Source organism: Terrapene carolina, unplaced genomic scaffold (assembly GCF_002925995.2).
Source record: "Terrapene carolina triunguis isolate 2854851 unplaced genomic scaffold, T_m_triunguis-2.0 Scaffold84, whole genome shotgun sequence".
Classification (NCBI taxonomy): Eukaryota; Metazoa; Chordata; order Testudines; family Emydidae; genus Terrapene; species Terrapene triunguis.
This window is the reverse complement of record NW_020664435.1, coordinates 24,082,028-24,105,774: the sequence shown is the minus strand read 5'-3', so window position 1 is coordinate 24,105,774 and position 23,747 is coordinate 24,082,028. Positions and strand designations below refer to the sequence as shown.

The following is a 23,747-nucleotide window of genomic DNA, read 5'->3' as shown; positions in this document are numbered from 1 at the left end:
CATTAATGCTAATGGAAGCTGCTTGACTATAAGCCACCACAGTGCAATGCAAATCAGCCCAACAATGTTTTGGAGAATTCTGTTTGTCCTCAAAATTCTTGTACAAAAACCTTTCCAAACCTACAGGAGCCTCCAGAAGAACATAGCCGTATGTGGCAGAAAAAGCACATGAGCAGAGAATGGGCCAAATCGTAGGCTCCTGCTGAGCACCTCTGCAAACTGGCCTTCTTCAGGGGAACTTCACAGGGACTGGAGAAAACAGAAGCTCGCTCCTTTCCGCCAGCTTGTGGGAGACCAGCACAGTTGCTCAGCAGCTATTATTGCAACCGAAGGGTGGCATCCACCCAAAACAAATGGGGTTGGCTTTTAGATCCATTATGCCTGTACACCCTAACCCTCATCCACACTGCTATACAAAGAGTTATTATGGAGCACTTTTTCACAGTATATAGGGAGTGAGGAATCGCCTGCATTGCAGAACCAAGGCTGGATTTGGCCCAACAAACATAAAAACTAAAGATGTTTCTCATATTTTTTTAATTACACACTGAAAAAGTCTGATTACTAGTAACACATGCAGAACACATTGCCCTGGTTTGTGATCTATACAAGCTGGGGGGCGGAGGGGATTTCAGCATGGGTTATAAATGAGCCTGATTCTCCTATTCCTTCCATAGGTGCAAAGTAAGTGTACAGTGCTACCCAGAATCCTTTTTGATTCTGTTTTTCACCCACTCTGCATGACTACACCAGGTGCAAGGCAGAGAAGAATCAGGCCTAACATTTTTAGCTTAACCTGAAAAAAATTGCAGTGCCAAATACTAGGACAAATCTATGAAGAGAGAGGGTCTAACAAATATCCCTGGAATTGTAGGATTTAGCACTGAACTTGCAAATGTCCAGGATGTGGAGGGATTTTGAAGCATAGAACTGTGTCTGTAGAAAACTTGTGTCTTTAAATATGATGGGCAAGATTCTGATCTCATTTACACTAGTGTAACTCTGGAGTCACTGCACTGATGGCTGCTTTTTCTCCTAATGGAGTCAATGGAATTACTCTAGATTTCAATGGTGCAAATAAGATCAGAATCTGAGCCAATCCCCATAACAATATGACAACTAAACTTTTAAATCTTCTATTTACAGGTCTTTATCTGGATTGGTAAAGATGCTAATGAAACTGAGCGAAGTGAATCTGTGAAATCTGGTAAGAAATGTGTTTGACAAAATCTGATTGAAATGGATTCAGCAGCGATTAAAGAAATGAATGAAAGAGGAGATGTGAAATGGTCAACACTCTAATTATACTAAGCATGGTGTTTAAAAGAGCTAGTGAGCTTGAGTAGCCAATTACCTCTGAAGATTCCATGATTAGGTTATTCCCTCTTTATATGCCATTTTAAACAATGCAACAATCACCAAAAACTCAACTCTTTTCTTCTTAAATGTAACTTTCTATAAAGAATGAAATTCATCAACATGGTGTTACTAGGCAGCAAAATATCGTTAGAAAGTATAAAGGACCCGTGTCTGTAGAACCTGCCCTGGGAGTTTTGTATGTGGAGTGTCTGTAGAATTTGACCCTAAACCATTTATAGCCAGAGAAATAAATAAAGCTTCCAAGTCTGCTCATTGTTGCCCTTCTCTAATTCTGTCATAATGGGCTGAATTCTGCTCCCAGAATTTACATGGGTGCAAATCTGTTGTGTGCCTAAACTACTTGAACAGTCTGAAATCCAATTTTTTTAAATGTGCCTCTATTGTAAAACATGTGCCAGCAGTGATGTGAATTAACCCATCCTAGCTATCATACTAAGATTTATATTGAAAATGCTGGCACACCCTCACCTCCCTGCAGACATAGTTACCTAGCTTGTTTTCAGACATTTACTAGCATCACTTAGTGATACCAAGGCAAACCATTGGATTCAGCCATAAGGCTCTTCCTTGAAAAACCATGAGTGAAGCATCTACATTCCAGCAGCAGTACCTGAGGCCTTCACCCATTCCAGAGCTAAAGAGCTATTACATGGTAGGACCCAAATGACATGGGCAAAGACCACTGTGCCTGTATCTTGTTTTTTTTTTTTTTTAAACTGACATCTGAGCTGACAATTCTGAAAATTTGACTGGCAGCTGAGAGAAAGCAATAATTATTTGATCATTTGATGTAATTAAGCTGAATCAGTGTAATAACCGCCTGGTTTATTTTGCTGAGGATTTTAATTATTTTTCTCCTGGTGAATGGACTAATATTTTCCATGTTTCACTGTTATCTCTTTAGCCAAACGCTATATTGAGACAGATCCTTCTGGAAGAGACAAGGGGACTCCACTTGTTATTGTGAAGCAAGGATACGAACCCCCTACATTCACAGGCTGGTTCCTGGGCTGGGATTACAACAAATGGAAAAACTGATCTATCGGTGAAGGCCTCTGCTACAAACAGAATGCAGTCAGAGCACAACTATTCTCTAGCATTCTTAAGCATTAGCTTGTAAAACAATATTGATGCAGCTGTTGTCACCCATTCCCCAGCGTTCGTATATTCCTCTGAGTAAACTAGCATGTCTTAGCTTTGGAAAGGTTAAATGAGATGATAAAGTAATAACATAACTTCTTGGTGGCGGGTTGGGTTTTTTACACAGTATCTATGTGGAGTGATACCATTGGTTTGGTTCTAAAATGTCTTTTTCTAAACAAAAACTGTAGATCAGTTACACATTAATATACAATTTACAAGCTAACATTCATCAGTGGGCCAAATTCTGCTTTTTACACCAGCATAAGTGAGAGCAGAATTTGGCCCAACCAGGACCCATTGAAGTTGAGGGGAAAGAATCCCAGCAGCAGGATTGGGCCCTAATTTACCTAAAGTGTCAAAATCCTGCAGTCCTTACTAGTACGAAACTTCCATTGCAGTCTGACTCAGGAGTGGGAGCTCTGTCCTGCAGGGTGCGGCTGAGGATTCCAAGAGAGCCAATGTGAAAATGGTACTTTGTTACATGTGGTCCAGGAAATGGATATAATCTGAGTGGAGAAGACGCTATAGGCGTGAATGAATGTGAAGTTTGAACATATATCATCGTGAGGCCCGGCACAGTTGGCTGTGACAGACACTGTTTCTATAGAGCCCTCAGACACATACTGGTTGCATGTTATTCCTGTTCTCAGATTCCTCTGACTCAGGGGTGGGCAAACTTTTTGGCCTGAGGGCCACATTGGGGTTCCGAAACTGTAGGGAATGCTGTGCCTCCCCAAACAGCCAGGCCCCTGCCCCCTATCCGCCCCCTCCCACTTCTCACCCCCTGACTGCCCCCCTCAGAACCCACGACCATCCAACCCCCCCTGCTCCTTGTCCCCTGACCGCCCCCTCCTGGGACCCCTGCCTCTAACCGCCTCCCCCCCCCCAGGACTCCCATGCCTATCCAACCACCCACTGCTCTCTGTCCCCTGCCCCGACCCCTGTCCACATCCCCGCTCCCCACCCCCTTACCATGCTGCTCAGAGCACCAGAACTGGCAGCCACGCCGCCCGGCCGGAGCCAGCCACACCGCTGTGCAGTCTAGAGCACCGGGGCAGGCCGGCGGCTTTTGCAGCCATGCTGCCTGGCAGGAGCTCACAGCCCCACCGATCAGAGCGCTGGCGGCATGGCGAGTTGAGGCTGCGGGGGTGGGGGGACAGCAGGGGAGGGGCCGGGGGCTAGCCTCCCCAGCTGGGAGCTCAAGGGTGGGGCAGGATGGTCCCACGGGCCAGATGTGGCCCGCGGGCCGTAGTTTACCCACATTTGCTCTAACTGCTGCTCTTAAACACACTTAAGTGAGCTATTGCTCCTGAATGGCAGCAGGAGTCAACTGGCAGGGCCGTAGCAACAAAGAACGTGGCCCCCTCCGAACGGTGGCCCCCTCCGAACATATTTCCGGGCGGGGCCCCTTACAATGCAGAAACTGGAATGCGGTATTTATTTTGCCACTTTTAGGGGCCCCCTTCCTTGCGGGGCCCCCTCCGGTCGGAGGGTATGGAGGGCGCTCGCTACGCCTCTGTCAACTGGCACCTTTAAAAATGGATCAACACACATCATTTCATTCACCGGACTGTAAGCACACACTGCATATCCCAGCCACAAGTTACCTCAGGCTGCACTAGTCTCATTTTTTCCCCTACTCATCAGTGCTCAGTTCTGTGCAAGTGTAGAGATTTGCTCATATGGCCAAACGTGTTGCATGTTTTTCCTCAATGGGCAGAAGACTGGAACTCTTCACACACGTGCTGAGCAGACTTTGAATGTGCTGTGCCAATGCTTAGGGGAACCTCAGCACTGAGTATCCTGGGAAGATGGAGCTCTGAGTAAGCACTGTAGAATCTGGCCCAGGGTCTCTCTCAAAAATTGCAAAGAATCACATAGTCATTCTGGTGTAAAGAATGCAGATTATTTTTATTCTTGTGAGTTTAGAAAAACACTTTCAAACAGTGTGTGTGTTTGTGGTTTAACCACACAACTCGCCGTAAAGTTAGCAGGGACCATTCCGCTTCAAACCCTTTGCAATGCTTTGAACATTTATCACGTAGCGTTCATTTTAATGCCAATGTGTACAACAGTAAATCATATGGACTCCGGGCCAATGTGGATTTTTAAATAAGGAATTCTGATTGTGTTTTTTAATTGTACTTTTAAATGAGTTTGAAAATGGAATTTTAAAATTGCTTTTTATATTTTTTCTACATGGCTAATGGTGAATTTGAAGCTCAGTAAAGCCAAAGGAGTGAAAACAGTCTCAACTGCATTAGTCAATATTATTGAACAAAGTTGCACAGCTGGGTAACTGACAGCTTAAGAACCAGGGAATACTGCACCATATTAAAATATAAGAATCTAATTCTATTTTTCAAGGGTTGGGAGGGTGAAGAGGGCAAATTTTGAGAGTTTGTTAGCTTTAAGTGTTTGTTTAAATCTATATTAATGCAACTTGGCTGTATTTGGATGTGTCATTTCATGTAAAAAAAAAATTACAAAACACAGTATTATAACTATTTGTGGAAAGCTGATTTTTTTTCTCCTGAAACATTCTTGTTTATTTTGTGTTCCCATTGATATTTAAAAAAATGTCAAACACTCACTTCCTTGTTAGGGGGACAATTTAATTAGCCAGTAATTAATCCTCTGTGCCAATTTACACCCACAGAGAGTTGACCCATCATATCAGCTCATCCAGCGACATTACAAAGTTATACGAAACATGCTTTGACTAACGTATGAGCAGCCAAGAAGTGCATGCTTATCAGCATATTATTTCATCTTTAAGGAAAGTTAATAACATTGTGATCAAATTAGTCAGCCAATTATCAATTTCCTCTTTGCAGCCCTCTTTGCAGGACACACTTTGGGTAATGTGTGTAAAGATCATTTTATGAAAAAGGAAATGGCATGATTTTTTAAAAGGATGTCCTCTGCACTTTTCTAAGAGACTGCAATTAGGCTAAACAGAAGGAATATTAAAAAGAAGAACATACAACTTCAGTCGATTAGTTAATGGGGTTCTCTACAGCCTATGGACAATCAGCAACCTGTTGCCCACTCACTGTTTTAGCAATCTTTGCCATGTCAGAAGAGTGTATTATAAAATATAATAATGCCTTAATTGTATTATAAACAGAATTTAGTCTCACTTATGTAGATGGGATCAAAGTCAAACTATGTTTTAACTGTTCCAGTCCACTGTTACAGCTCTGATCTTTACAGGGGTCTCTCAATATATTCCAAAACACAGATAAAACGAAGTTTTGGCTTACATGCAAGATAAACTGTGTTATAACTTGGGCAGGGCAGTATGATGTTACAACAAGTCCTTCTGACGCAGTGATTACTGCTAGGTAGATGGGCATTAGGGCCTTATGACTGAACAATTCTATCAATTGTGTTTAAGCACAATGGTTGTTAGCAAGACTCCACAACATTTCTCTGACCAGTGAGGGCTTTAAAAAAAATAAACAAAAAGTTGTTATAAATTCCTTAAAAAGAAAAACATCTTTGACCACATTGGTCAGTGAAGTTGTGCTCAGTTCTATTTAGGTGCCTAACTCTAAGGACCCAGATTTGGAAATTGGAGCCTATTTGTCTCTGGCAATGCCCACAACGTGGTAGGTTTAAAGGTAGGCAACCTTTCAGAAGTGGTGTGCCGAGTCTTCGTTTATTCACTCTAATTTAAGGTTTCGCGTGCCAGTAATATATTTTAATGTTTTTAGAGGGTCTCTTTCTATAAGTCTATAATATATAACTAAACTATTGTTGTATGTAAAGTAAATAAGGTTTTTAAAATGTTTAAAAAGCTTCATTTAAAATTAAATTAAAATGCAGAGACCCCCGGACTGGTGGCCAGGACCCGGGCAGTGTGAGTGCCACTGAAAATCAACTCACGTGCCACCTTTGGCACACATACCATAGGTTGCCTACCCCTGTGCTAGGTGCTGTACAAATAGGATTTTCAGTTTCAGTTTCAGATATATTGGACACTGATTAAGGCAGGTCTCCAGACAGCATGGACCAATAGCCTCATCTAATGTGGCAAATCCTGTAACCAACGTATGTATTATCAATGAGAGCTGTGAGTGCTCAGCACCTCTGAAAATAAGGCTACTTTTATTTAAGGGCTTAAGTACCTAGTTTTAAGGTCCTATGCGGCAAACATCCTGTCTTGTTGCACAGAGGTTAGAAAGGAAAAATGTGGGTATAGAAACACTCAGAATTGCACCCAAGGATGAGCCACATCTTGCATTATTACCAAACAGGAGAGGGCACTCTTTGTCCATTTATAATAGCAAATTATTGCAGTATTGTTACCTTTACTAGAAGACCAGTCTAAATTACTAGTGATCATATGTGCTGCTGCTGGTAAATATAGTATCATAACTCATCGGCATATACTAAATTGAAATTGAAAGATAACAATTGAAATCATTAGGCCCAAAAAGCCATTTTACGATTACAAATGGTATTAGTAATTTAGATCTATAATAACGTGGCCAATTTCAGAATCTCAGCAAACATTACACATGGCAGAGAAGCCTGCCTCCAGGATCAAATAAGTATATTTTAAATATACATTTTGCCCTATAGCGTTCTGTGATATCTAGCTGCAGTTCTGCTCTGAAAGGTGACTATAAAAAGGGTTGGGTTTTACTCAACAGTCTGTTCAGTGTGTGTGTATGGGGGAGTGTTTCAGAATTGTGCGTGCTTATATGTGTGACAAAAAGCATGTTATTCCTTTAGTCCTGAAGAGCCAAAACAGCTATGGGAGGGAGGCTAGCTTCTCCTCTTTCTCACACAGCAACAAAATTGTCAACGTTCCAGCTGCAGAATCAAAGAGAGCCTAGAGGAGGTGTGACCATGGCCCTGCCCTCTAGCCATCTGTCAGCAGAATTGAGAGGAGGTATACAGTGGGGGAGTATGTTGCACTCTGGCTGGCAGCAGCAGGTGTATTCTCCCTACATACCTGAGAGAGAGTCTGCGTCCCAGATGCTGATTACTTCCCAGAGCTCTCCCTGGAGCAGTGCAGCTCCCTGCCACGCCCAATGTGGGGCTGTGCCTTAAGGCAGACTTGAGCCTAAAGTGAGAATACATTATGGAAATCACTAGTAGCCTAGAAAAACATTGTAATCATCACACTTCCAAGCAGAACCCCTGTTCTGTAACAGGTTCCATTTGATACACCGTGCCTCAATGTGAGGCCCACAGTTTCCCCCCCCGAAATGTTTGCTCTCTTTTTCTTTCTCAGTGACCTTTGGCCCCTCTTAGGGTGTGAACCCTAGGCCACTAAAATCAGTGGGAGTTCTGACTTAAGTGGAAGCAAGATCAGAGCCTTAGCCCTCCCCAATTACCTAACATCTCATCATATTCTCCTTTTTATGCTATATTGGTTCATTAATCACACTCATCACCATAGTATCTGAGTGCCTTCCAGTGGTGCATTATGAAACGTGACTACACATCTGTTCTCTTATCCTCTCTCCAGGGGGAAAAGGGTGTGTGCAGTGAAGTTTCTTTTTTGGTAGGGTTTTTTTGTTTTGTTTTTAAATATACACCTCTACCCTGATATAACGCGACCCGATATAACACGAATTCGGATATAACACGGTAAAGCAGCGGCTCCGGGGCGGCGGGGTTGCACGCTCCGGCGGATCAGAGCAAGTTCGATATAACACGGTTTCACCTATAACGCGGTAAGATTTTTTGGCTCCCGAGGACAGCGTTATATCGGGGTAGAGGTGTACTTGATTGCTGTGTGTTTGCTAGAGAAGGCAAAGTCATAGAACTGTACCTGCTTTAGAAAAGTACTCCATCCCTGTCCTGTACAGTCTAAATTAAAAATGTGTGGCTGGGGTTTCTCCAATTTACTTATATTATTCCTTTGAAATAATTAGCAGCTCAGTGATTCTTCAGAGGATAAGTAGCTGGAATTACAGAAGCATCCCATGCAAAGGTACTTGTCAATTAAATAAATCAATCCCTGCTACAAAAAGACACTATAGGGGCAGTGAGATCAAAAAAGTCGATGCCCTCTTTCCCCCCCAAATTCCAGATTTCACCAGAGTGCAATGTAATCTGGGGTTCGTGGCATATTAAAAAAAAAAACCACCAAAGGGCAGATCCTCCCCCAAAAAACTATTAACCAATTTTTTTCTCAGATTTATTCTTTTGCTATAATTACAAGCATAACAGTTATTCAACAGATAGGCAGACATCTCATAATCTACTAACACTTGGATGATATTCTGAACCAGATCAGTGCTGGTGTAAACTGGTGCTGTGAGGACCTGTGTCACCGGAAGCCAAGAGGCTGGGGGAGGCGCTAGGCAAACGCTGTACAGTGAAGCAAAATGACTGAGATTATCCTGAGTGGTGATACTGTTTTCTTTATTCTAATGAAGTTCCTTGTTCGGTATTGGAAGAAAGCTACTCTGTCTGTGAAACATTAACATTATCATGTAACAGGCATGATTCCTAGCGATTTCACAGGAGTTGCACCTGTTTATGCCAAGGCTGAATTTGGCCATCTGACTGGGCTGATTTAACCAAAAGCCAAATATAGGTCTGTGCTGTTAGGCCGTTTCTATGCTAGTAGTACAAATATATTAGCAACAACTGCATTTAAACAAGATCGTTGCTAGTTGGTGTCTAACAGGCTTTCCCTCTGGGCAGCGATTTTTACAGTGCTGCCAAGTTTCATGCATTCTGTGTGACACACATTTGGCAGTCCTGTCTTGCAGCACCTCTGAGTCCACATGCATTCATCTGTAGTTTTTCCTGCTGATGCTAAAGGTCATTACAGAGCCTGGCTTCAGGCAGCCAGTAGGCTGGTCTGCTCTCCACTCGCCTCTCTTCCTCCCCCCTCCCCCCACCCATGCATCTGAGCAGGAGGAGCAATTGCAGCAGTAGCATCAAGAGAAGTCAGCAGTAGTGGTGAGTGACTAACAAGTGGGACTTAAACTGACCCCACTTTCCCAGACAGCCCCAGCCAGATGTCAGACAGACCTCAGTTCCCTCCCATTCAGCACTCATACATGTATCCCACCTCTCTGACATCCCAGCACCCACTCAGCCTTGACAGCACCCAGGACCTCACCACCACAGCACCCATCCATCTACCCGGACATCTCTGATAGCACTCAGCAATCAATCACCCCACCTACCCCAGCACCCATCCATCCCAGCACCCTCAGACACTCCCATATCCATTGGCAAAAGCTCCCCAGCACCCACCCATCTAACCTAGCATCCCAAAACATCCTCCCTCCCAGCCACCCCCTTCCTTCCCTGCCCCAGCCTCATGGCTGCCATGGTTTGTGCAGCTCCATGTCCTACCACCACCTTTGAGGCACAGTGTATCATGTAACTTCATCACTGTACAATGAAGTTTATAGTTATATGCAAATTATTTCCTTCCATAAAATTTCCCATCATTGGTGCCACTGGTTAAGAGCCACTGGTAGGAGCAATGAATGATGGAAGCACTAAGGCATGCAAGACTCCAGGTGATGCTTGAGGGGTGGTGTGAAGTCTTGTGGTTAAAGTACTGGATGACGACTCTGCAGCTCTGCCCCAGTCTCCCTGTGTGACCTTAGGTAAATCACTTAATCTCTCTGTGCCCCGGTTCCCCATCTATAAAATGAGGATAATAATTCATTGTTCCCACCCTTTGCCTGTCCATTTAGATTGTAAGCTCCTCTAGCTAGGGACTGTCTTTTATAATGTGGTTGTACAATGAGGCCTTGATCTCAGTCGGGTCCTCTAGGTTCTACTGTCATATAAATACTAATGATTATCCAGACAGCTGCAAGGGTTGCTAGCGGCTTGTCAAGTTAGAACTGCTTTCAGCAGGGTTAGACAACGTGGCATTTAAAAACAGATGCAGCTGCATGGAGCCTTTTCTACGCTGTGCTAACATTGGTTCAGCTTCACTGTGACAGCAAGTGTGGAAAACTTTATAAGGGGAAAAAGGCTAGTGTCAGCTTGGCTGGGTAGACAAAAGCACAGTTCTAATGAAAAAAAATCCCTGACAATACTAGCCAGGGTAATGTTGCTAGCGAACCTTGCTAGCAACGACTATAGGTGCATCTGCACTAGATAATGGTATTCCCCTTTTTAATTAGAGCAGCTGCACTTGTGAAAGCAAGCACTAAGGTAGACAAGACCACCTGGTCATGAAAACCCTAAGGCTCATCTCTACTTAGGAGCCAGTATATTTGCTTTCAGGATGTCAACCCTCCCCCCATCGCCTGTATACACTAGTGTTCACACTGGAAAACGAGGTCTGAATTTTTTGGTGTAGACAAGGACTGTGTTTAAATGTGCCTGCTGCTGTCATGGTTCTACTGTTGACAGGGCCTTAGTTTTGCTTCTTTTCCACCACCTCCATTTCATGGGTTAGCAAACGTATGTTTATGTGGTTTCAGTACATTGATCTAATGTGCCATGGGGGGACTATATCCTGCAAAATGTGTGAGCTGAAGGGAACATTGAGCTCATGCTGACCACAGGCAGTGTGATCAATATAATTGATGAGATTCCTATTCATTTTGATGCTTTTTGCTTTTGCCTTTGTACTGGCTTTTCCCTGTTGAATATTGCTCTGGTGGCTCTTTTTGTTTCACATAGTTTTGTAACAGCAAAAGACTAAAGCTAGGGAATCTAGAATTGCCTGGAATTTTGTTTGTTTAAATCTTCAGCTATCAGGGATTAAGAAGCACTCAAAGAAATGTTGTGTACTGCATGTGCTAGACTGCTGGACCCCCACATCACTTCTCAACAGCAGATCAGAGACCAGTAATGTTAAGGGAGTCCAAAGGTTGCTCCCCTAAAAGCCTTGGTGTGGAGTAGTACTGAGATGAAAGATCAGATGTAGGGCTGGGTGTGTAAATGAGAAGGCTAGGTTCTGAACTATAGCCCAGCATGTAGGATCTGCCCAGATGTCTAGCCGACAGTTCTAGGGTTTCAGCAGCAAGCCCTGAGATGGAGGCCTTTGGATATTAGGTTTTGTCTACACTGGCAACTGAAAGACAAAGCTTTTGTCACTCAGAGGTGTAAAAAACACCCCCCCCCCCCCCAAAAGACAAAAGTTTTGTTGACAACAAGTGCCAGTGTGAACAGCGCTTTGTCGGCAGGAGCGCTCTCCTGCCGACAACGTTAACGCTGCTCGTTGGGGGTGGAAGTTTTTGGTCGGCAGAAGAGCTCTCTCCTGCCGACAAACAGTGGCTACACTGTGCACCTTTTAGTGGCAAGGCTGTAGCGGCACAGCTGTGTTGCTAAAAGCTGCGCAGTGTAGCCTTAATGTAGGGGGGAATCAGTGGCCACAACTGTCCCTTCTCCATAAAAAGCTCTGTTGCTTCTCCTTGGGGCTTGGATTGGACCTGTATGTACTCATCCGCTGTACCAGCACCTTTCTGAACTTCCCACCATCTTACCCTGCCTCCTTCCTGCCGTCAATTCTGCCACTAGCCCATCAGAGCCAGAGATGCCAAAATTAAAAAGTGTTGCTGCATAAGACTGGGGTATGAAAGCCTCAGATCAGGCATCTGATTTGTCAGCAGCAGGAACACCCTCCTTCCACAGCCCCCCAACTTCTACTGAGGCAGGAGAGCAGGCAGTAGAGCCACTAGAGTCCTTTCTCTGCATGCAGACCTGGGGCAACAGGACAGGATCTGCCAGCCCACAAGTCACCAGGAGCTGGTCCAAAGTACTGCTGTTCCAGAAGAGAAGCATCTGCCTGCAGGCTCCACAGCAGCCATGCCCTGCCTTTGCAGCTGGAGAGAAGACACAGCCACTTCGGAGGCGCAGTAACACAGGACGGAGAGACTCCAGGCCAAGATCAGCACAGCTCCATTTCAGCCAAGGAGAGGAGCGTTCACCCCAGCACAGGGGAACCAAGACCCCGCTACACGTCCTAAGGAGGACAACTTAGAATACCCAGCATTTGAACCCAGGAACCCCAGCACAGGGAATCTGAGACCACCCAGAGGGAGGGATAATTTTAGTTTTCTACCCAAACTCTAATGGGTGAAATTCACACCTCTTCTATTCTGTCTCTGGAGATGTTTACACTTAAGCCGAGAGCGTACTTCCCAGCTCAGGTAGGCAGATGTGCTAACTCTGCTTGAACTAGTGCATCCAATTTAGCAGTGTAGCTGGGGGTAGCACAGAAGGTGGCTCAGACTAGCTGCCCACGTAAGTACCTATGGGTCCGGGTTGTTTTCTACTTGGACAGCTAACCCAAGTTGGCACTCGTGCTACCCCCAGCTACATTTCTATTTTTAGCACTCTAGCTCCAGCAGAGCTAGCACGTCTGTCTGCCCGAGTTGGGAAGCACACTCCTAGCTACCGTGTAAATGTACCCTATGTGTTGATGTGGAGCCCATCATGCTGCCATCTGCTCATCAACATATTATCTCAGAATACTAGTAAGCAGAGCTTTGGTGCTGAGTGGAGCTTGGGATTATGACCTGTTCTTCCCCCCCCCCCCCCCCCCCGCCCCAAATTTGCCGCTTCCCTGCATCCTAACCCTAGCATGGGTAAGCAGCACTCCTCCACAGTTCTTCCTTGGCAGGTGCAATGAGACTGCTCTTCTGTTTCTATCTTGTAACCACTGCTCCTATGAGTTGGGAATTTGAGACCCCATCTAACATCGCATCATCCAGCACCACCATGACCATCACCTTAATGTCACCCTTTCTCAGCCACTGTCCCCTGCATCTTCACCTATTGCAAAATGTTAGACCCATCCCTGTTTAAAAAGATTACATTTCAAAGCACAGTTTTAATCCTTAGAACTAGAGATGGGCCTGAACTGGAACATCAACTGCAAAATCCCTTGAACTCTCTGAATCTGATCTTCCTGGTTCAGGCTCAACTCTCCTTAGAAGATGAAGGATTAGCATTCTTGTCAGTACCACAACCAGTCCTGCTCTCTCCCCCCCACCCCCGTAAAGTTCGGATACCCTTCCATAAACACCATGAACCCCCACCCACATTGGTCAACTTCTTTACACTCCCCGCCCATTTCGTAATCACCAGCACCACTTCCTGTTCAGAGCTGCTCTAAGATACATGTTGGGTCTTCATTGAAACAATCTTATTTTTCAATGTGATCAACCTCTCACTCACCAATTCCAGCAGCTGGGAGGATGCATCATATGGGAAGCATAGGCTGGAGCAAATGAGAATCCTAGCTTGGGAGGACATAGGCCAGACTCGTTCTTCCTTAGACTCCAGATCTGGCCTCAATAGCCAGAAACCCTCTCTTCTCCTGCTGTAGAAGAATCTAAGAGCAATAGCTAGATGCCAGCTATCATCCTCACGAGGATTAGCTAGCTCTCTATTTTATTCTAATAGCCACTAGAATCCAATGACTTGATTGCAGGATAGTACAATTTGTAGAATTTTTCAACTTGCACCCAAAATATGCAGAACAAACAGATTTGGATGTCTCCCTTCCTCATCATGGAAGGAAATTGCTTGCACAGTTTGTGTTGGAGGTCATCTTTCAGACACCAACATGCTTTTTTAAAAATTTGCTATAAGACAAGAATGAAAGGACTGATTAGCAATTTCCTTGTATAATGCAATCAGTAAAGAGGCAAATCAAAGGCATTTCTATTTTTTTTTCCTCAGTAAGCAATTTACATTGTGCTCTGGTTTCACAGATGCTGACGTCAAAAACAGCTGAAGACTAAGAATTGCCAGCATCAGTTCCTTATTAAAATGTAGCTCTGGTGGATGTGTGTGTGTGTGTGTGTGTGTGTGTTCTGTTGAGTCTCCATCATTCTAGGGAAGATGCATTTGTGCCACTCTTTGCTAATCTGGTGATAAACATCCTGTAGCCATAACATTTCTGTGGCCGAATATAAATCTTCTTTAATTTTACATGCTATTAGAAACACTATGATGTTTCAAGAGACCAAATTCAGTGCTGAAATAATGGATGTGACATCATTATTAAAACTATGGGAATAGGAAAGGTTGTTATTAAATAATACAATGATTGTACAAACATGAAAATAAAGGGCTGCCAACATGCTCGCTGTTATTCAGGGTGATATGGACAATAAATATATGGGATATATTCAGTGTTTTAAAATTCACTTTCAGTTTAGCTTTCATTTTCTATTTCACTTACTATTTGAAATAATTTGCATGAGATCACTGAAAATATTTTTGTCTTTGCCCAGATCATTTGGAAGTTAAATTACAATTTTTCTCTCTTCAGATAACAAATTCTTTGTGATGCTTTTCTCAAAGTTCCATTAGTTTAAGGTAGTCTCCACTTTATTAGAAAGTATTTGGAATCTACAGATTCTCTTTGTGCCCCTGTTTTGTATTTAGGTTTTATGTGGGTTTTTTTGAAAATGTTAAGCTGAGCAATTTTGGCTATAATATGTAGAATAGAAGGACTAGTAGGAGACATACTGTAATCATGCCCTTGCTGCTAATCTGTAATCCCAGCTACACACTGAATTTATTTAGGGAGTTCCATGTACAGTTTAGAGACTGGGATCAGGACTCTCACTTTTTAGTCCAGCTTCAGCTGTTGATCCACCGTGTGACCGTAGACAAGACATTACACCTCAGTTTAGTCACCTGTACGCTAGTCGTTCATAATGCTTTGCATTTATACAATCCTTTTCTTCTAAGCGTCTCAATCAGGTTTAAGAAATTCTTTCATAGGGAAGTGTTCTTGTTTGTGAAATGCTTTGAGAACCATGGGTGAGTCAAGTGATAATGAAGAACCCCCGAAAGTCACTTTCTTCTAACACCTACTCTATACTGAAAAGTTTTGCGTACATAGCTATATCAGTTAGGGGGGTGATTTTTGGTGACATAGGTGTGCCAACAAAACCTCCAGTGTAGACAAGGCATAAGACAGAAAAAGGAACTTAATTAAAATAAATAAAAAGGGATGATCATTATAGCTACTCTGATTCTGGCCAGGGGTACATTACACAGTTTTGCTGGCATAGCTGTGTCCATTAGGGGTGTGAAAAAGACACAACTCTGACCAATATAGCTATGCCAGCAAAATGCCCCATGTAGATGCAGCTTATACCACCTTTTGCTGGTATCTGCTGTTTGCACAAGGGGATTTTGCTGGTGGAGCTATACCTGTATAGCTTTATCAACAAAGCCTTTGTGGTGGAGACTAGCCCTCTCTCTCTCTCTGTCTCTCTCTGCTTCATTGTAGAGCTTCTGCTAAGAATCTTCCCCAGCCCCACTGCTGCATCCCTTCCTGCTACAGATTTAGGATGAGTTTTTCAAAGGGAAAAAAGGCAGTTAGGTGCCTAGCTCTCACTGAAAGCATTGTTGCCAACTGTTTTCATTTTATCTCCAGCTCCTGGAGTCACGTGAATACATGTGAATTTCAGCTTTTTTTTTAAGGAAGATTCTAGTCCCCATGGCTGCAGAGAAATGCTGAGAAGTGTGACAATGTGACCGCAGTGCATTCTAAAAGGCTCAAACCACCAGACAAATAAAGAGCCCCAAATTCATTAGTTTAAAGATCTCATGATTTTGAGGGGGGAGCGTAATTTTTGAATGTTGGAGGTTTGCAATACTGTAAAAGACTGAAACTTGGTGCCAAACTTCTTTTTGGGCTTTTGAAAATGTTGCCTTTAAAGGGACAGTGCACCAATCCTCACGGAATGAAAGATGCTATTATGCATGCAAATAATTTACAGGTTTCCCTCAGCTGGAAGGGCACAGAAAAAAACTAAGGGCTTGTAGACATGAGAAAGTTTTTCCAATATACATTTTCCCACTATGATTATACCAATTTATAATGATAATGAAACAGTGCATCCACATCACTTTGTTTAAGTTGGCTTAAGCTGCTTCTATTCTGAGTCATTGTATCCACACAGCTCCATGCTTTTTTCAAAGTAATCACACAGCATTCTGGGCAGGTATCCTATGGTGCAATGTTCCACCTTTAGGCTCAGTGCACTCTGGGATTTTTCTCGCAGGCCATTGTAGGATTCCAGTAGGTGCTGGTAGGTATTTTGGGACAAACTCTAATGATTCCTTTCCTGATATCTCATAATTCATCTGGGTTTAGTGGGTAAGTGTCATTTTCAAATGGCCATCAGGCAGTTTGGAGAAAGCACTGCTGAGCACCAAGTCCTGCCCATTATTATGAACAGGGTGCTCTAGCTGTATTGGCAATCATTCTGACAAGCGGCTTTGGATGAGTTGGCAAAGGATCACTGGCTCGATGTTGGGCCCCTCGGCTGTTCAGGGAAATCTCCTCCTCACTTGAGTCCCTGGTTGAATGGCTGCCTTTCGATGCCATGGACAAATTGACCCACAAATACTGGGGTTTCATGATGGTCTCCCTGGCAGAAATCCAGGCTAGGTCCCTGTAGTGAGTATGTGTACTGGGAACAGAGGTTGGTGGTTGTTTTTTTGGGGGGGAGGGCGGGGCAGAGGTTGGGTAATTCTGCCTGTGCTCCTTAGCTTTTGAGTAGCACTGGTTCAAGTCCTCAGATGACCCCTTCTCCTGCATTTACTGCGATCGCTGCTAATAAATTTTCAAATTCCAGTGACTCCTGTTACGATGGGACTAGACATTTTCCTCTCCCCAGAGGGCAACAAAGTCCAGCTCCAGATAGGGTGACAGAAGCACAGGGCCTGGCTGCTACAATGGACTCCAGGTATGTGAATTTGCCAGGAGCTGGAATGACAAAGGGATGCACAAGAGTGTGTGCCAGCACTTAAACAAGCATGTGACATCCCTGGAGCAGTATAGGGCACATTGATAACCAGACAGGCTCATGCAGGTGTGAAGCAATGCAGTATGGGGTAGCAGAGGGGACTGCCTGAAGCAGTATAGATAATTTGAAATAGGGATGAATCCACACAAACCTTATAGCAGCATAACTCATTCCAGAAAAGAGCCCTATCACTTTCAAAGCAGATTAACTAAAGTGGGATAAGATACCAGTTAAAGGAAATTTGTGTGTGGCCACAAAGCAGTTTATATGGAAAAGTTAGTAATACTGAATAAGCTTTCCTGGGAAGATAAACACTAACTTGATACCAATACTGCAATCTGACTAGGCAACAAGGAACCTACTCACAGTCCACAGCATGTGAGCCTAACAGGCCAGAACCTCAGTAAGTGTTCATAGCTCATTTAGTTATACCAATTTACACTGGCTGAGAATCTGCATCTATGTTTTTGATTTTGTTTTTCATATTTGTATCACCTTTAGAATTGTGTTTAAAATGACCCCTGCTGTGATGATGTTGACACATACCCCCCCCCAAATAAAAAAAATTTCCCTAAATAACCACAAAATAAAAAAAAAAAAAAAAAAAGTAAATTTCACTCATGTCGCTTTTTTCTGTTAAAGCTGGTGACAGGCTTAAAATGTCAGCTAGCTTTATTTTTCCAATGTTCAAAAAAATCACAGCTGTGTGTTTGGTCCATCCAAACAGTTCCTGCCTCCTTCAGGTCTCTGCCACTATTGTTTTTCTCTTTTTAAAAAAAGGGGGGTTGGGAGAGGATCAGAAATGCAAGCCACCATCATCAGGGTGAATCATGATAGGCATCAACATCAAAACCCCAGGAGAATATCTGTATCTTTCTATCAGGTGACTAGATCAGACCTCAACATAAGGCATCAATACATTCAGACTGGTTTTGCTTTTACGGAAACACCTGCCAAAACTTGGATTTACAACTCCAGTGGCAAAAGCTGATGATTGATAGAGTCACTGGATTAATCATCTTTCAGTCCTCTTCACTGATAACATGAAACTGCAATGTATAAATGTGCTTTTAAAAATCATGTTATCTGTGAGCTGAAAGAAAATAATGTTTTGTGCATATATCCACTTACAAATTCCCTCCAAGTGGGTTTACTGTTGTTACACTGCAAGACTTCAGTTCTTGCATATAACAGAAGAATTTCTGCTTGGCATGTTAATGATTTGCTGCCAAGTCAGTCTTCAGTTGTCTATGCATTTTACCCTTAATGAACAATCAGTCTGATTCTGCGCTTATTGAAGTCAATTGGAATTTTTCCCATTAGCTTCAAAGGAAGCAGCATCAGGCCCAAGATCTTCCAAGCCCTACAAAACTCTTCTAATGCTGAGGCAGGTGGTGAGCTGAGACCACTTTTTATCAGGCATAACCCATTCATAGCACTGTTATCTTGTCCTGCCATCCTCCTCTCTTCCCTTTTGTCTGTTTCTTTCTAATTCTAGACGGTGAGCTCCCTGACGCAAGGAATGCCTTTTTATGTGCACCTAGCACAATAGAGCCCTGATCCTTGATTGGGGCCTATAGGCACCACTGTCATAACTAATATACACAATGATGATAATAATGATGCCAAATCTATTTTGGCTGAAGCCCTAGAAACTGTGAGTGTCAAGGGCCTATGCAAGCATCATGTGCCTCCATGAATGAAATTCCTCACACAGCAGTTTAAGCAAATTCTTGAAACTCTGTCAATGGTAATAGAAAAATCTCTTTGGCTCCAGATGACAGTCAAGTGCAGCCAATCAAGATTGTTCAGGCTTGAGAAAAATCCAACCCAGACTGACCAAAGCGGGTATGTTTTATAGTAACTGAAGCGCATTGGTAATACTATCTGTCAAGCAAGAGAGCAATTCATTTTTTTTAAGTTGGATCCTAACACCCTTCAGTTCAAACAAAGAAGCATGCTATAATGGCCTGAATACTGCACCCATAAAAGCCAGTGGGAATTTTGCCATTGACAACAATGGAAATTAATTGGGCCTTTTGTTGTGTAATTCTGCTTAATTTTACACTGGTATTATTTTGGGGGAATAAGAACATAAGAATGGCCATACTAAGTCAGACCAGTGGTCTATCTAGCCCAGTAACCTGTCTTCCAACAGTGGCCTGTGCCAAATTATCCAGAGAGAATGAACAGAACAGGGCAATTATCAGATGATTGATGTCATCCAGTCCCAGCTTCTGGCATGAATACAACATGTATTTACATAGGCCCAAATAAAGTCTCCCACTCTCTGCAAGTGCCTAAGGTTTGAAAGGCAATGGAACAGATACAAATGTGCTGCACAGGGGAATAGGTCTTCGAGAGCTCATACAGGTACACCAGAGCTGTGCTCCTAAATCACACAGCAGTGGAGGGGAGTATAAGTGGTTAACTCACTGCTAGGGCGCCTCCTCCTGGCTGCTCTGGGGATTAGCTCCTTCCAGGTCTAATGCACCCTTCTGTCACTCATTCTTGCACCCTGCCACCTCTCTCTCTGCAACTCAGGGTGCTCTCTCTCCATGGCTTGGCCCTCTGGTCAGGTCAATGTGTGTTTTCCCCTTCCAGGGCTTATCAAAGGCTCTCTATCTGAATGGCAGTCTTCTTTCTCACTATGCCACTTCCCTTGTGAGTAGTAGGGGAACTTGGGCCCACCCTCTATTCTGGGTTTCAGCTCAGGAACCCTCTAATAAGCAGCCCAAGGCTTGCAGTGTCCCACCTTGCTGTCATTTCCCTGAGCTTTTTCCTCTCTGAGGTTTTTGCTCCACCACCCTTCTGGATTAACCTTTCATTCAGGGCCTAGATTCCTTGAGGCTTCTACTTTCCCCCTGGGTTTCCTTCCTTCCCTAATATGTAGCACATGGCCACAGGATTCCCTCGCTGCAGCCCCCTTCTGCTGCAAGCTTCCTGGCTTTATACTAGCCCTGCCTGTTGGTTCTCATGGGCTCCATCATCAATCAACATTTCAGTCCCTGGCTCTTCCCCAAATGCAGCCTATCAGATTAATTAACCTTATTTAGCCTGCTTTGCCTTGTGTGGGGTGGACACCCCATCACAAGGAGCTTTGGTTAAGAGGGTAGTGGGTGTTGGGCAGGATGCAGCTAGTTGATCTGCAGCTATGTGAATCCACTACATTCCCTACCCTCTGTTTGTCAGAGGGTGGAGATGGATGGCAGGAGAGAGATCAATTGATCATTACCTGTTAGGTTTACTCCCTCTGGGGCACCTGGCATTGGCCACGGTCAGTAGATAGGCTACTGAGCTGGATGGACCTTTGGTCTGACCCAGTATGGCCATTTTTATGTTCTTATGTACATTTGGGACATTACAGTAGTTTTGGAGCATGGCTTAAGGGAAAGTTTCCATTTCTCCAACCACTGTGGAAAAATCCCTGTGTAAAGTCTGATGACTCAGATTTGTGCAGGGAGGGAGGATGGCTTTTGTCATTTTTGGTTATGTATTCTTGAAACAACAAGTTAATTTATATGATATAGCATTTGCTGTGAGGTTTTTATCTTCAAGAAGATAATCCATTAATTGGCATATTCAAAAAATTACAACTGCGCTTGAGCTAGGGTACACTGAATCCACCTTTTTAACATTAATACTGAAAAAACACTACATCTAACAAGTCAGTAGTTCTTTTTCTTTCCACAGGCAGTAGACCACAGCATAAAAGAGATCCTTTCATCAACCCAAGTCCCAAACTTCTACTTCACTTCACGAGTATCAGTATTTTTATTCTGTATACCATCAAGAAGGGTTCTACAGACCATTAGTTGTCCATGGGCCACTAGTTTGAGAACCACTGTAATAACCTATTCTTCTTCCACTTCAGTGCCTCTGCAATGATTTCTACCAGCTATTCAATTCCAGTTGAATACCAAGCTCAAGAAGCTGTCGCATTACCAGTATATTACCTACAGCATTGTACATTGGAGCAGAAAGGTTGAGATTTTCAAATGACTCACGGGAATATAAACATATCTCCCAATAAAATGATATATCCATATAATGCAATCTCTATAAAATCTTTTCTATTTCTACTTCTTTTATTTTCAGATGAGATGAACAACTGAATACTATATTCAAGGTGCTGTGGCAAGGCACCTTCTCGGTTTCACCAGCCTCAGCTGCTTTTTGCCTTGGCGAGACAGGCTTGGGTAAAATAGTCCCTCTTGGTGGCACAGGGGAAGTCTGTTCCTTCTCTCCACCAGTCTTTTTAGCTTGTTTTTCTCCCTTATGGGAGGGAATGCAGCCTCCCTGGTCCTGACCTACTAGCAGCAGGACTCCTTCTCTCTTTCCTTCCTCTTCCTCCCAACAGGGGAGGGTTTAAAAAGGTCTCAGGCAGCACTTAGGTGGGATCAGCTCATCCTAATTGACCTCAGATAACTCCCTCTAAGCTGATCCTAATTGATTCTCTGGTAACCCCTTCTCAGCTGAAGCTCATTGACCTGTAGTTACCCCTCCTTAGTAGATAGGCAGGAGGGCCTTTTAACCCTCTGAGACTGTTTTCTATTCCTTCCCCCCCCCCCCCCGCTGTCTGTCCTGAGTTTATCACAGTGAGTACTTCTGACTGATTTACGCAAAGTCATTATTACAGCCTAACAACTTACTTTAACAGTTGACACTGCATATGGAGCAGGTGTCTTTGTTCAGCTGTTGTCCACAATGATGCTTATGTCATTTAATGGGCAGCAGGTTTAAAACAAATAAAAGGAAGTTCTTCTTCACACAGTGCACAGTCAACTTGTGGAACTCCTTGCCTGAGGAGGTTGTGAAGGCTAGGACTATAACAGTGTTTAAAAGAGAACTGGATAAATTCATGGAGGTTAAGTCCATTAATGGCTATTAGCCAGGATGGGTAAGGAATGGTGTTCCTAGCCTCTGTTTGTCAGAGGGTGGAGACTGATGGCAGGAGAGAGAGCACTTGATCATTACCTGTTAGGTTCACTCCCTCTGGGGCACCTGGCATTGGCCACTGTCGGTAGACAGGATACTGGGCTAGATGGACCTTTGGTCTGACCCAGTACGGCCGTTCTTATGTTCTTATATTTTCCCAAAGAGGTCACAACTAATTCAGAAGCCATCTACATGTACAAGACTAAAGGCACACAACTTCTGCCTCGGCAGATTGGGGGCAAGTGGGTCACAGGGATTCATGGCCATTACCTTATACTAACTCTGGAGGGTCCCAAGCCTCTCCCCCTTAAGGGAGCGTATTCTTCAAGAAGCAGAGTCTCAGGTTTCAATGAAATGTATCTAATGCTTACATCAACCACATCATGGATTAAACCAGATTCAGTGTCTTACTCAGTGAAATTCTAAACATTGCATGTCTCCTTGTCTCTTTCCAGCTAACTTCCTCCTTTCTTTGCACTTCCCGCTAGATACATGCAGTGGCCACAAGATGGCACTATGCCATAACATGCTTAGCAGGGAAGTATAAGCAGAACCTTGCAGGGATTTTTTCTGCCCTTCTAGTCCATTCCTGCTCTATGGAAGGGAGCAATGTATCACAGGACTTTACATCTCAGAATTTTGTTAGCAAATTTCCAGATTAGTCTTTAGTAGGGGACTATATTGACAGCAAGTTGGAAGTCTAAATAAATTATATCCACATTTTCCTCTTTATTAAGTATTTTATTGGTTCTTAGAATTCTCTATAGACTCATAGCATATGATTTACATTTACAAGAGTCATGCTGGTTTATTCCCTATATTACCTACTTTCATGGTACCATGATTTTGACAGTTGTGCCTAATGGTCAGAGCAGGAGTCAGGTCTAGTGATTACAACAGGAGTCAGTAACAAGGACTCAAAGCCAGTGTCAGAAGCCAGATCCAAGGGAGTAGGAAGTCTTGAATCTGAGCCAAGGGTCAGATCCAGGTTATCTGAAGTGGGACAAGGCAGGAGCAGAGCTGGGGCCAAGCAGGCACAGGAGATATCACAGCCATGGGTGAATGCTTTGAGCAACCACTAAACTTCTTCTTTATGGTGAAGCAGACTCACCTACTGAGTCTATAACCACCACCTACTATGTTCCTCATATATTCATGCCACTACACTCTCTTACCCTGCTCTGTGTCATTAAAAAAAATAGTAGAGCTTAGCCACTGAACAACTGCTGCTGCTGGGCTTAAGAGCCAATCTGATGACTCTTCCAACCAATCAGGCAATATGACCATTCAGGCAGCCCACAACATGCATATGATAAGTTGCCTGGCCACTGGCTCTGCTGCAAGCCTGGATTCTTGACACCTACAGTAAATCTTTAATGGTTTTTCAACTAGTTTTCCCAGTACTAAAATACAATTTTCAGATTCACATTCATTATATTTTTTTTTTTAAAGTTGGGAACAATGTTTTGCTCATTCCAGTTCTCTGGTACAATGACTAATTTTAATGATAAATACAGATTTGAGAACATGATCTGTGATCATCAATTTGTATATTCC

General features: G+C 43.4%; 1 protein-coding gene across 1 annotated transcript in view; it reads left to right on the top strand.

Moving 5' to 3' along the window:
• Positions 1-3,256, top strand: part of SCIN (scinderin) — a 97,721-nt gene extending 94,465 nt beyond the window's left edge. Inside the window, exons 15-16 of the mRNA XM_026649433.2 lie at positions 1,147-1,207; positions 2,285-3,256. Coding sequence (XP_026505218.1) covers positions 1,147-1,207; positions 2,285-2,418 — 195 coding nt within the window. The 3' untranslated portion in view covers positions 2,419-3,256. The remainder of the gene's footprint in view (positions 1-1,146; positions 1,208-2,284) is intronic.
• Positions 3,257-23,747: the final 20,491 nt, after the last annotated feature.